General features: G+C 39.8%; 1 protein-coding gene across 2 annotated transcripts in view; it reads left to right on the top strand.

The window, feature by feature from the left end:
• The first annotated feature begins 1976 nt into the window (after positions 1–1976).
• The window catches only part of coch (coagulation factor C homolog, cochlin (Limulus polyphemus)), a 64822-nt gene continuing 49707 nt past the window's right edge, over positions 1977–17091 (top strand). For both annotated transcript variants that reach the window (XM_048599893.1, XM_048599892.1), the window contains exons 1-4: positions 1977–2081; positions 2612–2679; positions 3352–3396; positions 3768–3924. In XM_048599893.1, the coding sequence (XP_048455850.1) occupies positions 2646–2679; positions 3352–3396; positions 3768–3924 (236 nt within the window). In that variant the 5' untranslated portion in view covers positions 1977–2081; positions 2612–2645. The remainder of the gene's footprint in view (positions 2082–2611; positions 2680–3351; positions 3397–3767; positions 3925–17091) is intronic.

Here is a 17091-nt window from a genome sequence, read left to right as displayed (position 1 = left end):
AGTTGAAATCAGTTCCTTTGATCATCAGAAACTTTAATATTGCAAAAGTGGCATGGCAGTCAAAACCCTTCATTTTTAAGAGAAAGCAAAAAGACTGTTAACTTTTGAATTTTGTTTGTCACTTAATCACAGATTTTCAGAAAGTGGTATATTGTGAAAAATACTGTAGACTATTGCTTATTTTTCTGAGTTTTAATAAGGCTTTTGTAAAGCAAATTGCCACTCAATAGCATATTTGATGTTGTATTTGTCAAGTTTATTATGCCTTGTTCTGAGGAAGGGCCACTGGACCCGAAACACTAACTCTGTTTTCTCCTCCACAGATGCTGCCAGACCTGCTGAGCTTTTCCAGCAACTTTGTTTTTATTATGCCTTGATTTTATTAATGAAAAGCCTTTTTTGCAAAGGTCATGTTAATATGATTTCAATTGGATTATAGTACCATTCTTTGAAAATGTATACTCAGACTGTTTTATGAAAATAAAATAATGTTAAATACAATATTTATTAGTATTTTCATATGTAAAGTGTTTATGTAAGCATACATCCTACTTGTATTTATTCATTACTGTGGAGGACTGGAGTGGAAACAATATTTGGTATTTAAGAAATATTCTGTTGAAGAAAAATAAACATATTATGGTAAATTAATGTTTCAATAAAATATAGGAAAGCCACAAATTCTACCAAAACAATCTCAATATTTCTTCTTCCAAAAGCATCCCCTGAAAACTTAAGAGGAATGCTTCTTATTCAGGCAGGAGCCTTGATATATAGAAACAGATGTTAAAATGGCAACCTCCATCTTTCATTCCATTTTGGTTTACAAGGCAAAGTAGAAACATTTTGTTTAGGGTGTTGGCAGGGATGCACTGTAGAAGGGATTCTCTTGAGCAAACAGGTATTTGTGACATTGTTTAGACCAGTTAGATCAAATATTTATCTATTTCTACATAGCTTTTCATGTATCTCAATGCACAAGAGTGGTTTTAAACGTAGAGCTCTCCCTGCTCATAGCTCTGATCTGATATGATTGTATTGTTGCAATAAAGTATTGTTGATAAACTTCAGATGATGATACAACATCCTTTCATTAATTCTTACAATTGGTTTATTTTGAATAATTTTATTTCTATGATGTACGGCAAGGATATTGTTCTAATTATTAAACATGTGTAAGTGCAGGTTGCTAGGTTAATCCTAACTGGCCAATACACTAACTGAATATTATTGGACTGAGTGAAAATATTAATATTATGGGAGTGATTTGCTTGCCATGACAACTTCGTTTGTTAACTTGTTAAAATTCTAAACTAAAGCTGTTATCATTTCTCATCAAGAGCTTGGAATTTGATACATCTGTCTGTGCTTTCACATACAGGGTCAGGTTCTTGGTCCAGCTTACTAAGGAATTTACCCTGTTTAGACATGTTCTGTCTATGAGTTTAATTTGGGTGATTTTCATTTTGGATAATTTTTCAGTCCTTGTGATTTCAGTTTGGGTGATTTTTCGCTTCAGGCGATTTTTCAGATTGGGTGGTTTTCAGTCTGGTAATTTCAGACCAGGGGCAATTTCCAGTTCTTCTGACTTCAAATCAGGTAAATTGTCTGTTCAGATGATTTTCTGTTCAGTTTGGGTGATTATCAGTTTGGCTGATTTTATTTCGGGTTTTTGTTTTACAGTGGTGATAACTGCTCAGTCATTTCCCCACATCCCGCATCTTTTTCTCGGGTTCTGTCTGGTTTTCGAAGGATTGCTGGTTATATGTTAGCGCAGATTTCCCACCATCCTCAGACACCAATTTACATAGTATGGCAACTCGTTTTGTCCCCTTCACATTTGTAAAACCTAATTGTCGTCAGTGAGAGGGTTGATGAAAAACCCTGCCATTCGCAAAAAGTGCACAACTGGAACGCCTTGGCGTGACGCAACCGGGCGTATTTAGGTGAATTGGGGAAGTTTGGGTTAAGCTTGAGTTTTGAGCAGGACACCGAATCGGAGAGCTCAGAAATCCCCGAGTTCAGGGTGAAGGTCAGTCTGTGGCAGCTGCGGACTGAGAGTGGAAACTGTCTGTACAGAGGTATTTACTTTAGAGTGCTGCTTTAAGCTAGTTCTGACTTACTACTAACGAAAAGTCCTGGTTTGTTCTGTTATTCCGCGTGAACTGTGAACAAAGGGCAGAGTGGGGGAATTGGGATTCATAACATAGATCCAACAGCAGATTGTAACAAAAATCTGCAACAGCTGCCGTGAATGATAATGAAATTACAGGCATAAACAAGCAACACTGCGACAGGGATTAAAGTCTTTGCTGTGAAATGCAGACCTTTCCTACCGCTTTCGTTTATGTGTTGTCCAAAATGCCTAGAGTGGTACCCGAGCTTTTATTTTCTTCTCTGGTAGTATCTGATAAACCGAGAGTTAAAAAAAAAGAAATGCAAGGTCCCATTCTGAGTGTTAACCTGTAAGAAATTTCATCCATTCACTTGCGATTTTGATAACTCCTGCTGCCATGGTAAAATATTCTTGTTGAAGGTACATTTTGCTCAGATTATCCTTGTTTCGGGGGCGTTTGGCTGTCAGTGATGTGTGGTTTGTATTTGACTGTAGCTCTAGGACTGGGAGACTGTGGACGCTGTTTACAATGTCTGTCTTCTGCACGGCGATCCTTTCTCTCGGTAAGTACCTTTATCTCAGTCAATCACTCGGCAAACTGTGTGTGATGACAAATTCGATCAGCCTCGGGACTAGCGGTTCAAACCCCGTTCATTGAAGGGCAGGCTCTGAACTCCCCTCAGTCATGCCTGCAGACACCGGGAGACATGCGACAGATTTAGGTCGCACTGGGTGTTTTTGAGGTCCCGGGGTTCAGATATCATCACAGCACAACCCTGTCCAGGAGGGAGGGAGTCACCGAGCTATCTCAGCCCGCTTCACCTGCTGTGCGTCGGCTACGTGTCAAATGTGACAGATGAAGAGACGAGGAGCGTCTCGGAGCTAGGAAAACCTGCAACTGCAAATATCTCCAGGGCAGCAATACACCTAAAAGTAGAATTGACAGGGTTCTCACAAAATGCAGTAGTGTTCTAAGGTTTGGTGCAGTTTAAATCTAGAGTTATTTCATTCAAGTTACTTCATCTACTGTTGTTAGCATTATATCCCCAATTTGCTCACACATTAAAAACTGTTTAGTTCAGACTTGTTTTACTGGAAAATGAGCATATGTTTGATGTCATACCTTACGCAAGTTATCCTTTCTAATTCCTCTAACAGCTGTAACTAATTCTTGTATTTCTCTTTGAAAGTAATGCTCTGGAATTACAAGATATTGTTCATTTTGATGTGTGCAGGGGTCTTAACATTCACTTCATCAGCAAAGGGGGCCCAGGGATCAGGTACGCTTTGTACAATGTAATGACTCCTCTGCATGCTTTCTTTGCTTTATCAACATATTTCATGTAAAAGATTTCTAAAGCACTTTACAAGCTATCAATGTATTTTTTAATTGGGGCACAATACTGTGCTCTTACAGAGACCTCACACACCAAATGTACACTTTCCTGAGTAACCTTATGTAATATAAAAGTATATTTATTAAGTATTCCTATTCACTGTGACAGGGACAATTGATGCCATCTTGTAAAATAGTTATCATTTCGTGTCAATATGTTAAGATTTGAATTTTAAATTGCTAAGGAGATATCTTTATCAGGCATGTCCCTTTGATATTTATTGCAAATTATGTTACTGTGTTTTATTATTCAAGTGCCCATTTCAATTGCCTGTACCACCAGAGGTGCTTATTATAAGGAGAATCGGGTGGATTTGCTATGCCCACCACATTGCGATTACTCCCAGCTATCTGTCTGGGGATCTGGAGTTTATGCCTCAGTCTCCAGTATCTGTGCAGCTGCAGTTCACAGGTGAGATCCTTAATAGTAACATTCTCTTAAAGAAACATAGAAGAGATCCCAAAGCTAATAAAATAATTAATGAATTAAACCTAAATGAGCAATGCATTTTCACAAGCAGTGTGTCAGGTAGGTAGCCATATTTTAGTATTTTAGTAGGCTGTAATACACATGCAATTTTGAGGAGACACAGGACAGGACAGAGTGTATATGATATTGAGGAGCAATAAGCCTGATTGTCTTTTCCTGTATAATCATATTTTCTCTTGCTCATCTTTAGAAACTTCATCTTCAAAATCAATGCACATGAATAGATGTGTTTCTAAAAAAGCCCTCAGCTTAAGGATGAAAGTGTAAGAAATTTAGGTCAAGCATATCTAACTAATGCAAAGCAAATAAAATGTTGATCTGTGCAATTAAAACAGCTGAACGGTAGAGTCCCAAGTACTGTATGTTGTTTAATATATTCTATACTGCATCCACAACTGGCCACAAAGAAATCAGGGAACTAAGTTAAGAAAGGAGCTAAATGGTTTGGTCCTGACTGTTATGGATCTAATTATGAGGAAGGGCTTTTCACCTTTGGAAGAGATATCTCCGGTGATCTTGTAGAGACATAAATGGTAAATATAGGAAAGGTTCATCTAGAACGCTGCTTTTAATCAAAAATGGGAGTCAGACCAGGATAAACAGATTCAAACTACAGAAAGGAAACTTCATGGTTGATATCCAAAAGTTCTACATGAAGAGAGCAATCAATAATTCGAATGGACTTTCAGGCAGATGGCAGCAATAAAAGCATGAGTATCATCAAAGAGACAAACAGAATAAGAATAGAAGGACTGTAATGTTGTTCTGGATAGACAAGTATAGTGGGCTGAATGACATTAATTATTTGTAATTACCCTGAAATCCTTTGGGCTTCTTTTTATTTCAGTGCCCATACAGCTGTGCAACAAATTCAAACTGGGCAAGTGTGATAGTATTTTGTTATTTGTTCATATGCTCTGTTTTCACTGATGGGACTGGCATTTGTTGCCCTTTCTTAAATTACTGACAAGAAGGTGGTGATGAGCCAACTCTATGTATGGCCGCAGTCCTTGTGATTTAGATGTACTCACAATGCTTTGGGGAAGGGAATTCCAGGCTTTTGGTCCCATAAACAATGACATAGTTCTAAATCAAGATGGTGTTTGTTGCCCTTGTAAGGGATGAAGACTACTGCATGACCACTGTCAAATGAGCCTTGTGAACAACCAGGAATGGAAATCTCATGATATCACTTTCCCTCTTCCTGTAATCACAAAGTTAAAAGCAATTTTATTACTTTGTTTCCAGTTTTCATACAGTTGCACATCTCTGGAATTCTTTACAACGGAGGGCTGTTGAGTCTGAGTCATTAAGAGTGTTCAAGGCTAAGATTGACAAAGTTTTAATCAGTAAAAGAGTCAAGGGTTATGCGCAAGGCAGGAAAGTGGTGTTGAGAATTTTCAGATCAGCCATGATCTGACTGAATGGCAGAGCAGATTCAGTGGGTTGAATGGCCTACTTGTGCTCTAACATCTGATGGTCTGACATCCATCAATCACATTCTTGCTGACATACTCCTCTCTAACAAGAGCCAGAAAGTCTCTGAATGGATGGACAAAAATATTTCAAAGCAGGCTGTGCAATTCAATCTGAGTAATCATGTGGTTGTTATGCAATTTATTGCAGGTAGGATTAGTTGCCAGATAATTTGTGGTACTCACATTTCCTCCCTCACACTGTCCTTTTGGCAATCACAGACTAAAATAGAGTTAATGTTAGAAATTTATCAATTATGTCATGATATCTTGAATAAATTTGTGAAGGGATGGCTCTTTATTTTATTGTGGCAGTGCATGAGCTGAAAATTGACAAAACATTTTGTATAAGATGAGATGATTACTTCCCTAAACCTTACAGCAGTCTGTAACAATTTTAGTTCTAACAATTTTAATGCTTATTTTCATTACCTTACATCATCCTGTTTGGGAATATTCCACTGTGTTTCACTGACTCCTGACAGCATCTTAGATAATCAGGAAATCAAATACCATAATATATCCTAGTTACATCATGTGAGCTATCAATTGAACTGGTTAGGAGAAAATAAGCCAACATTCCAAAGCTTGGGCTAAATTATCCCAGGTTTCCCGAAGGATAATTCATCAGTGCTTCTTTTCGAGCGTATTTTCATACACATTGTTTTTCCTTTGGAGAATAGTAGGAAGGTGATGGACTGATTCCTGGGCTAATTATCAGCCCATTTAACTATTACAAATGTTACATCTAGTCAGTAACACTGGAAGGATTTGGCCTTCCAATGTGCTGCAGGAGTTAAATATTTAGATAGGAGGCAGAGGACGTTTTTTCATTATTTAAGTTGCGTTGAATCTTGAATTAGTTTCATTGCAACGGATTTATATAAAAATGTACTTCTCCATTGTCTTTCTGTAAACTAAATCTGCTACTCATTGTGGATTGTAATGTAATTCCCTCATAATCTATTCTGTTTCAGATTTCAATTGCATGTTTGAAAGACAAAGGAGTTAATGGGAAAATACAAGACTTACTAATATCTGTGCCTGTGTGCAATATCTAACTGCAGCTGATTACCTTTTGCTGGTAACCACAAACTGCTTGCATTAAACCATTCAGTTCACTGAATTGTTGATACAAGCATTGGTTTTTTTTGGCATTGAGGGAGTTTTGTGCAAATAGGCATATTCCAAGTTTTCTGATTCAAAGGAAGCAAATGTTTCATTTTAATTAGAAATTAGTTTAGTTGCAACACAGAATCTTTTCTTACATTGTAGTGACACAGATTGGTTACTTGGGCAAACTACGCAACATGGGCAAAGAGAATAAAACAATTTTCAATATTGTATAATTATTTCTGACAATGTATTGTAAAAGAATGCAACAAATACGAAAACACTGGACAAGTAACCATCATCATAAATATAGATGTATGGCAGAATCTTATTTGAAGGCACTATCAAATTGAGGAAAGAAATAAGATAACTGTAACTGTTTTAACTTGATTGAGTTCCATTCTTGCCTGATTTCAGAGTTAAATAAATCTAGCAGTATGTTTGCGCCTGTCCTTGAATAGCATTCACACTAAACACTTGCACCAAAGGAGACTTGCCAGTTCTCAGCCACACCACTGAATGGAGTACTGTGAGGAAGCAGAGTGCTCCACTTCAGGTAGGATAATTGAGTATAAGGCTCATGTTGTGTTGCAGATGTTTGCATTTTATCAGTTGACAGCAGGCTACCCTAATCCAAAGAGTGAAATCAGGCATAAATTACATAGAATTAAAATCAGATGCAGATGGCATTGATTGCTGAAAAAGAGAGCCCTAAATTTACTTGAATTACCTTAGCCCATCAATGATGGTAGTAAACTTCCTGTTTGGCATTCCGCATTATTGAAGAAAACTAAAGCTTTTGCAGCAATTTTTGAAATAACCCTCTTGCAAAAATCTCTGACCCTATTTAAATGCTTCACTAATTCTGCAAAAGATTGAATTGTCAACTGCCATATGCAGCCACATAGCTGTTACTGCCATTGACTCAATCTAAACCAATAGGTTTTACTGGTGACTGTCCCACAGTGACAGTCAGGAGAAACCCCTTACCTGGCTATTATTTGACCACTTCAGGACCTCAACTGCTCTGAGGTTGGGTAGGCTGCTTGGCACCTACCGTACAGCTTGCCAAATATGTGAAGGAGCAGGAAGATGATGGGCTGAACACTCTCTGCCATCCAACACACTCTTACCCCCAATCTCCCAGCTCTCTCCTAGAGCAAATGTAAAATTCCAGTGATAGAACCATACAGCACAGAGTGAGGCTAATAGAAAAACTCTGACAATATATTTGTTTATTTATAGAGGCTGAGCTGAGAAATGAAACTATAATGTTGCCTTATTTTAACAACGAATAAATTGACAGAGCATACTTCTCCTTTCAAATAGATAACAAGGTGTAGAACTGGATGAACACAGCAGGCCAAGCAGCATCAGAGGAGCAGGAAAGCTGACGTTTCGGGCCTAGACCCTTCTTTTACCAAGATCTATAGCTGCTTTTTAACTAACATGAGTGCAGTATAGTTTGAGGAAGGTGTTCATGTATCCAGATGTAGATTTAAAGAATTTGGCTGATCAGACCATTCAGCAAGTTTTTGGAACATTGATGACCATCAGGACACAATTAATTTAGATGTTTCATTTAAACAAGACTTGGCAGTTCAGGAATATTTGTCCAGTTCAATCCTACCCATTACAAACCAACACCAAAAAGTATTGCTAACTCTTTGCTTTCATACAAATATTGAACTTATTGAAGGAACTAATGGTGTAAATCACATTACCAAATGTGCTGGAATTATCATTTTATCAGGAAATGTTAACTGCAATGGCGTCCATGAAAATAAAAATCAACATATTTTCGTATACACTTTTTATTAAGATAAGCATTAAAGAGTTAAAGAAGGAAATAGAATATTATTTTAATGTATTGAAGTGGGTTTTCTAAACTGCAAAGTCATCATGACCCAACTTTATTCCACACCATTTTATTGTATATATTTCTCCATTTTGAAGTTTAAATGGGAACATCTTTCAGTGTTACAGAGGCATCCTGTTACGAGAAGTGTTGGTGAGACAATAGTGTCGCTAGGGCTGTATTCTGAAGATCCAGGTGATGCTCTGGGGATTTTATTGCAAATCCCACCATCAGACAGTGGAATTTGATTTTTTTTTTAAAAATTGGAATAAAAGTCTAATGATGACTATAAAACCATTGTTCATTGTCATAAAATCCCATCTGGTTCACCAATCTCCTTTTGTAAGGGAATTCTACTGTCTTTACTTTATCTGACTTACCTGTGACTCCAGATCCACAGCAGTGTGATTGACTCTTTACTGCCCAATAGGTTGACATGGTCATACGCAGAATCAGTACCTTCCATAAAATACCATCACCATCCTGGGATGAGACCTGTCCCAGTAGGGGTGGCAGCACAGAGATGTACAATTGGGAGGGAGTTGCCCTCAGAGTCCTCAGCATTGACGCTGCACATTATCCAGTCTCATGCCATTAAGTCAAACATGGGCAAGGAAGTTCCTGTTGATTATAATGTACTGCACTCTTTCGCCCAGCCTCCACCCCCCCAACCCCTCAATTAAGCGTATGAATCAGTACTCTTCCATGTGCAGATAAGGGCATAGAATGTACTCAGGGTGAGCAACTTCAATGTCCACCACCAACAGTGGCGTGGCAGCACTGATACTGACCAAGATCGTTCAATCCTAAAGGACATAACTACCAACTGTGTTTGTGGTGGGTGGTGAAAGAACCAAAATGAAGGAAAAGAGACTGGACGTCAACGTCAGCAAACTGCCTGCTGCAGATGAGTCTGTCCTTGACAATATCATTTTGGGGTGACGACTACACATTCTTATAAAGACAAAGTCCCACCTTCACGTTTCTAAAAACCGTCTGTCATGTTTGGCACCACCAGCATACTACATGGGATACATTTCAAACAGATTTAGCAACTCAAGACTGGGCATCCATAATGCACTTTGGCCATCCTGAGTAGTAGAATTACACTCCCAACACAATCCCCAAACTCATGGTCCAGTATATTCCCCATGCTACCATTACCATCAATCCAAGGGGTAAATTCTGATTCATTGAAGAATGCAAGAGGGCATGCCAGGAGCAGCATCAGGAATACTTAAAAATGAGGTGTCAACCTGTTGAAAGTACAATACAGGACTACTTAAGTGTCAAACAGCAGAAGTACCAAGTGATAGGTGGAGCTAAATGATTCCGCAACAATGGATCAGATCTAAGTTCTGAAGTCCTGCCACATCCATTCATGAATGGAAAATTACTAGTAGAGGAATCTCCACAAATACCCCATCATATCAGTGCAAAAGTTCAGGGTGAAGCATTTACCAGTGTGCCAACCAGATGATCCAACACAGCTTTCTTTGGAGGTCCTCGACATCACAGATGGCATTCTTCAATCAATTTGTTCACACCACATAATCTCATGAAATAGCTGAATGAACTGGATCCTGTGAACCTTGTCAATATTCTGACAATAGTAAGGTAGACTTGCACTCCAGAACTTGCCGTGCCCCTACCCTGGCAGCTCCATTACACCAACATACGGCATCTATCCAGACATAAGGAAAATTGCCCAGGTATGTCCTGTACAAAAAAAAGCATCACAAATCCAACCCAGAAAATTACTGCTCCATCAGTCTACTCTAAATTGACTTGATAGAGGTGTACAAAATGATCAGAGGTATAGATAGAGTGGACAGCCAAAGACATTTTCCTAGGGTGGAGGTAGCTATTATGAGGGGGCGTAGTTTTAAAGTGAGTGGAGGTAGATATAGGGGAGACGTCAGAGAGAATCTTTATTCAGAGAGTGGTAGGGGCATGGAATGCATTGCCGGAGCGGGTAGTGGAGTCGGTCTCATGAGGGGCATTTAAGCGGCTATTCGATAGGCATATGGATGATAGTATAAGGTAGGGGTGGAGGTTAGATAGACCTTAGGTTTCGGGTAAAAGTTCGGCACAACATCATGTTCTATGTTCTATGTTCTATGTTCTAAATCACCAGTAAAGTGTTGGAAGGTGTTAGCAACAGTGCACTCAAGTATCACTTGTACAGGTTGTTGCGCACGTTTTGTTGACGTGAATTGGCTGTAACGTGATTGATGAATACTGGATGCTGGATAATGTGAACTTTCTGCTGTACAGGTATAGCGATTTTCCTATAACATGATTTTCTATAGCGTGATTTTCTGCAGCACAAGGTCACACAAGAATGTAACTATTGTGTTCGAGGAGAACTACCTGTATAGCAATGCTCTGCCCACTGACTGTCCATTTAGGTCTGCCAGGACCATTCAGCTCCTGATTCATTTCAGCCTTGGGTCAAAAATGCACAAAAAAGCTGAACTCCAGAGGTGTAGTGAGAGTTGTTGCCCTTGACATCAAGGTCACATTGACCGAGTACTACATTAAAGAGCCCTAGCAAAACTGGAGTAATTGGGAATCAGGGAGAAATGCCGTTCAAGTACAAAGAGGGATGGTTGTGGTTGTTGGAGGTCAGTCATCTCAGCGCCAGGACATAAGAGCAAGGAACAGAAGTAGGCAGTTCAGCCTCATGGGTCTGCTCCACCATTCAGTACGATCATGGGTGATTTCATCCTGGCCTCAACTCTACTTTCCCGCTGCTCTCCATAACTTTTCAACCACTATTAATTAAACATCTGTCTATCTTCTGTTTAAATTTGCTCAGTGTCCCAACATCCAACACACTGAATTCTGTATTCACAACCCACTGAGTGAAGTAATTCCTCCTTATCTCTGTTTTAAATCTACCACCTGAATCTTAAATCTTTGTCCTCTTGTACTAGATTGTTCCACAAGGAGAAACATCCTCTCTATGTCTACTTTGCCAATCCCTTTAATATTTAAGTACCTTGATTAGATCTCCTCTTTTTTCTTTTAAATTGTAGAGAGAATACCTAAACTGCTCAATCTGCCTTTTTAAGACAAACCTCTCATCTCTGGAATCAATCTAATGAGTCTCCTCTGAATTGCCTTCAATGTAAGTTCATCCTTCCTCAAGTAAAGGGACCAAAATTATATGCAATATTCCAGGTGCAAACTAATTGATGCCTTGTACAGTTGTAACAACATTTCCCAACATTTATACTCTATTCCATTAGCAATAAATGCCAAAATTCCATCTGCCTTCCATACTACCTGCTGTTCCTGCATTCTAGCTCTCTACGATTTATACATTCATCAGGACATCTCTGCAGGAGTTCCTCAGGATAGTGTCAGTCCAACCATCTTCAGCTGCTTCAGCAATGACCTTCTCCTGATGCTAAGGTCAGAAGTGGGGATGTTCACTGATGATTGCACAATGTTTAGCAGATGCAAGACACAGGTGTGTGTGATAGAATACTCCTCACCTGTCTGCGTGAAGATGATTAGGAACTCCCTAACAGCTTTGTAGGTCTACCTATCCCAAATGCACTGCAATGGTTCAAGAAGGCAGCCTATCACTACCTTCTTAAGGGCAACTAGGAATGGATAGCCCTTCAGTGATGCCTGCATCCCCTGAATGAATTAAAGTAAACCTTCAATGCAGAGGTTGGAGAAGATCTGTATATGTCAAACTGCAGCTTTGGGGGTTTTCAGTGTTTCTCTCAGTCATTATCAGCTGAATTACCACAGCATCTCCTGAGAATCAGAGTACAGAAACTATCCAGGTTTGTCATTTACCAAAATCAAAACGTTCCTGTGCTTTTGAATGATACCATGTAGATAAGGTATGATCTCAGCCCAGAGTGTTGCTGATCCTGGAGCCACATCTGGGATCCTTCTTCGAATATGAGCAAGTCATAGGCCCAGTGTTACTTGTTGAAGGTGTGAGCTTGATCTACAATGTTTCTCCTTCTGCCATACCAGATTATGGTCCTGCAGTATCACATTAAATGTTAGTGCCTGGGAAAGGGAGGGAAGTTGAGTTCGCAGCCTTTGCTCCATCAACAGTTGGTATGGGGTGAAGCCACCCTGCTGCATTGCAGAGCAGTATTTGAGTAGGGCTGTTTGAAAATTATCATTCTTTCTCCAAAGGAATTTTATGGTCTGTACTTTTCTCTCTGCTTCACCATTGACTTGACTTGGTGAGCTTGTGACGTGGTCAAATCCAAATGAAGCCGCAAAGGCTTAGAAACAGATGGTGGTAAATTGTAGCACATAACTGAATTCCTTGTGTGGAAATGATGGTTTTCAATGGTGGTTATCACAGACCTCCTCAGATCCATGAACTGCGGAGGTGAGTCAGTTTAGCTTCACTGTAGGTACACCTACAATACTGTTAGGGAGGGAATTCCAGGATTTTGACTCAGTGACACTGAAGAAACAGCAATATATTTCATCGTCAGGATGGTGAATGCCTTGGAGAAGAACTTGCAAGTGGTGATGTTCCCATGTATCAACTGTCCTTATCCTTCTAGATGGAAGTGGTCATGGGTTTGAAAGGTGCTGTTTCTGGAGCCTTGGTGAATTTTTACAGTATATCTTGCACACACTGCTGCTATTGTGAATTGGTATTAAAGGGAGTGAATGTTTGTGGATGGGGTGCCAATTGAGTGGGCTGTGTTATCCTGGATGGCGTCAAGCTTCTTGCGTGTTATTAGAGCTGCACTCATCCAGGCAAGTGGAGAATATTCCATCACACTACTGACTTGTGTCTTGTAGATGGTAGGCTTTAGGGAATCAGGAGGTGGGTTATTCACCACAGGATTCCTGCTCTGATCGAATCTTGTGTTGACAGTATTTGTAAAACTAATACCGCTCATCAGTGGTAACCCCCAGAATGTTGATATGTTGCCTGATGCTGGCCTTTTACCTCAAGATTTGATTTTCCTGGGCTGAATAGTTGGACAGAGGAAAGTTGTAGCGTAACCTCTCCCAGCCATGTAAAGCTCTCTGACAAAACAATGATGCCACCCCTAAATCTAACTTAAAGTGTGTGTTGACTCTTGATGGCAATTTCTGTGTGCCAGTATTGACTATCCTGATCCATAACTTTTTCAAGAGCCGGATGTTGCTGTGCAGATATGCCTTTTAAACTGTGATCATTTCTGAACACAATCTTCTGTGATCAATGAAAAGAGCTATAACTGCATAGCTTTCTGGGGTATGAACATAGCCACCTTCCTGCCTAATGTCTCTTTGCGCTGTTTTGAGTAATTTCTAAAATGGTACTTGGTGCCTTTTTCATGGTCCCCAGTTTCCACCATGGTGTCTATTCAGTTCCTGTATCCTGTAGAGCAGTTCTAGCACAGGTCAATTTGGCTGAGGCTCCACAGTGCCTGTAAATGTTGTAAGTGTGTTAAAAGGGAATGTATAGCTCACCCATGCTACATTGGGTCTCTTGCATTGTTTCGGTCTCTTCGTGTTATTGCTGGAAGCCGTCCCCTGCTGCTTGTATTTTCCATGTATTTTAATGTGGATGTTTTGGGGTCTTTCTTTCTTCACGATTCAATATTTAGATCACCTGTGCACCCAGTCCAAAATCTGCTGGACTGGCTGACCATATCCGTGTCGGCACATGGCTACTGCTATTCTCCTCACCTTCAAGTGTTCACTCTAGCAGCAGGCAGCAGAGGGTGCCATTCCCATTGCTGTTTGGTTTTACCGCTGCTCCCCCGTTTAAAATATGTTAAGAGACAAATTTAGCTTGGGCATTTGTAAACAAACCGGTTTGTTGAATTATATACACCGTACAACATTAGAGAGGGGAAAACATTCTTCGATAATTGCAGGCTCAGTTCTAGATCTGTGTGTGTCTGTATGTCAACAGACATCATTGATGATTATATACTGTTCATTACTATGATAGGACTTAAGCATCACAAGGTAAGTCAGTTAAATATTCAAATAGCTCAGTATGGTTTTAACAAGCACTGTCACAACCCTCTTGTAACTTACTGCTGCTTCTTCTCAGCAATCCACGATCTAGAGATTCTACATGCAGATGTACAACACTCTATCAGAACTACATGCCACTTCACTACAAATGTTTGGTATTTCACAACAAGAGGGAGAGGGCCAGAAATGGGAGGTAGGAGTTGAGAGTTCTCCATCCTGGGCCCCCCAGTTGTGGAGCAAGAAACCAGACTCATCACTGGTTGAAGTATAGCTCAATGTCCAATGGTGAAAGTGGGTCTGGTGCACAGCAAGATATCTGCCTTTTCATTTAACTTCTCTTTACTGCAGCAATCATATATAAAGGCTGCAAGGCACCCACTGCTTCAGTCACCTGCTGCCTAACCTTCTTCTGCCAAGCTGAAACTCGTCACTCTATCTTTGGAATCTGAATGAGAAGACTTGGAGGGAGATTTCTACCTTCACTCCACGTCTCACCACCCTGCTCAAGTGCCATCAAAGAAATTGGTACGTGATAGGAATAGATAGTGAACTGGAAGAGGATAAGCAGAGTACAGGTGAGCAGTACCAGTGAAAAGGATAGCCCAGATGACATTCGATTGTGGGCAAGACCAGGTCCTGGCTCTGCTTAAGACAGAACTGATTCTTTAATATCTCTAGATTTGCCAAAACTTGTAATTGCTAAACTATCTCCTCTCCTATCTTCTTTAATTTCCTGAGTGCTTATATCTGAGAATAGATTAGTGCACAATTCACCAACATTCTGAATGTTTTGTTGATAAACCTGATCTTTGATTTCATCTTGATGGATTTTACAATGAGTTTACTTCAAAACGATGGTTTGGGGAATACTCACCAGCCTACCTTAATAAAGGACAGGACTTAAAAAGGGAAAGGAGCAAATTAAACCAAACTTTACTCTCTTAGGCTTAATAGGGAAAACACAATCATACTTTAAATTCATCCCATTCTCTGTGACACCTGTTAAATCCAGTGAGTCATTTCAACAGAGGGCAACCTTGTTTTTCTTCTTGAGTGTGATTATAGAGGCCAGGTCTTTCTTAGGTAATATCAACAAAAATCAGTTATTAGGTGTGACATTGTGACTATTAGTTCCTTTTCCCCGATCAGTTTGTCAGTTCTGATCTCCTTTTCATTGACTTTACATTCTTCTTATAATAAAAAATGGCTTTTGACAAATTAGAGGACATTGTCTATGTAAAAACAGCATAGTGGCCTTGTAAATTCTATTGGTGTAGTATCTTATGTGCTGTACATTCAGATGAGGCATTTGAGCTGAAGATTTGAACTTGATCTGTATTGAAATTGCTGTTATCAGAGGAGTGACCTCTCATCGATCTCTCCATCTCACTTTCCTCCTTTAAGGTAATTTTAAAACCTGCCTCTTTGGCCAAGCTTTTAGTCATCTGACCTAATATCTCATTTCTGGCTTGGTGTTACACCTTGTTTTATAATGCATCTTGAGAGGTTTCTTTGCATTAAGGCACTAGATAAATATAAGTTGTTGTTGTAAGTTTTGCTGTAATGCGTTGTTTATGCAAGGGCAACAATAGTTGCCAATATAGGCTTGTTTATGGGTTCAGTATTGGAGCTTAACTTTGGTGAAAAATATGCTAAAACCCACTGCCAATAAAAGTCTTTTATGTATTCGTAGTTTTCTTCTATTTCATTATCTTGATTTGCTTGACAGGAAGTCAAAGATACAGTGGTTCAAACTGGCAAAAGACATATTCAGGAACTGCTGTTAGAATTAATTATGTAAAGAGTAAAAACCTTGCTGTTCTTTTAGAGACTGTTGTACCGGAATGGGATAACTGTGGAATTTCTAGGGTAGGAGGAATTAAATTTGCCTGAAAGACCTTGCTAATTCATTGCAATCTTGTGATCTTTTCAGTCATAATGAGCTATAAACCTTCTTTGACTATAAAACATAGAACATAGAACAGTACAGCACAGTACAGGCCCTTCGGCCCACGATGTTGTGCCAAACTTTTACACTAATCCTAAGGTCTATCTAACCGCCACCCCTACCTTATACTATCATCCATATGCCTATCGGATAGCCACTTAAATGCCCCTAACGAGGCCGACTCCACTACCCTCTCCGGCAATGCATTCCACGCCCCTACCACTCTCCGAGTGAAGAACCTACCTCTGACGTCTCCCCTGTATCTACCTCCACTCACTTTAAAACTATGCCCCCTCGTAATAGCTACCTCCACCCTAGGAAAAAGTCTCTGGCTGTCTACTCTATCTATACTTCTGATCATTTTGTACACCTCTATCAAGTCACCTCTCATCCTTCGTCGTTCTAAAGAGAAAAGCCCTAGCTCTCTCAACCTTTCCTCATAAGACCTTCCCTCCATTCCAGGCAACATCCTGGTAAATCTCCTCTGCACCTTTTCCAACGCCTCCACATCTTTCCTGTAATGAGACGACCAGAACTGGACACAATACTCCATATGTGGCCGAACCAGGCTTTTGTATAGCTGGAGCATAACTTCACGGCTCTTGAACTCAATCCCTCTATTAATGAAAGCTAACACACCATACGCCTTCTTAACAACTCTATCCACCTGGGTGGCAGCTTTCAGGGAACTGTGAACATGAACCCCAAGATCCCTCTGCTCC

Source organism: Rhincodon typus, chromosome 8, assembly GCF_021869965.1.
Source record: "Rhincodon typus isolate 14 chromosome 8, sRhiTyp1.1, whole genome shotgun sequence".
In the NCBI taxonomy this organism is placed as follows: domain Eukaryota; kingdom Metazoa; phylum Chordata; class Chondrichthyes; order Orectolobiformes; family Rhincodontidae; genus Rhincodon; species Rhincodon typus.
This window is presented reverse-complemented; position numbering and strand designations above follow the sequence as displayed.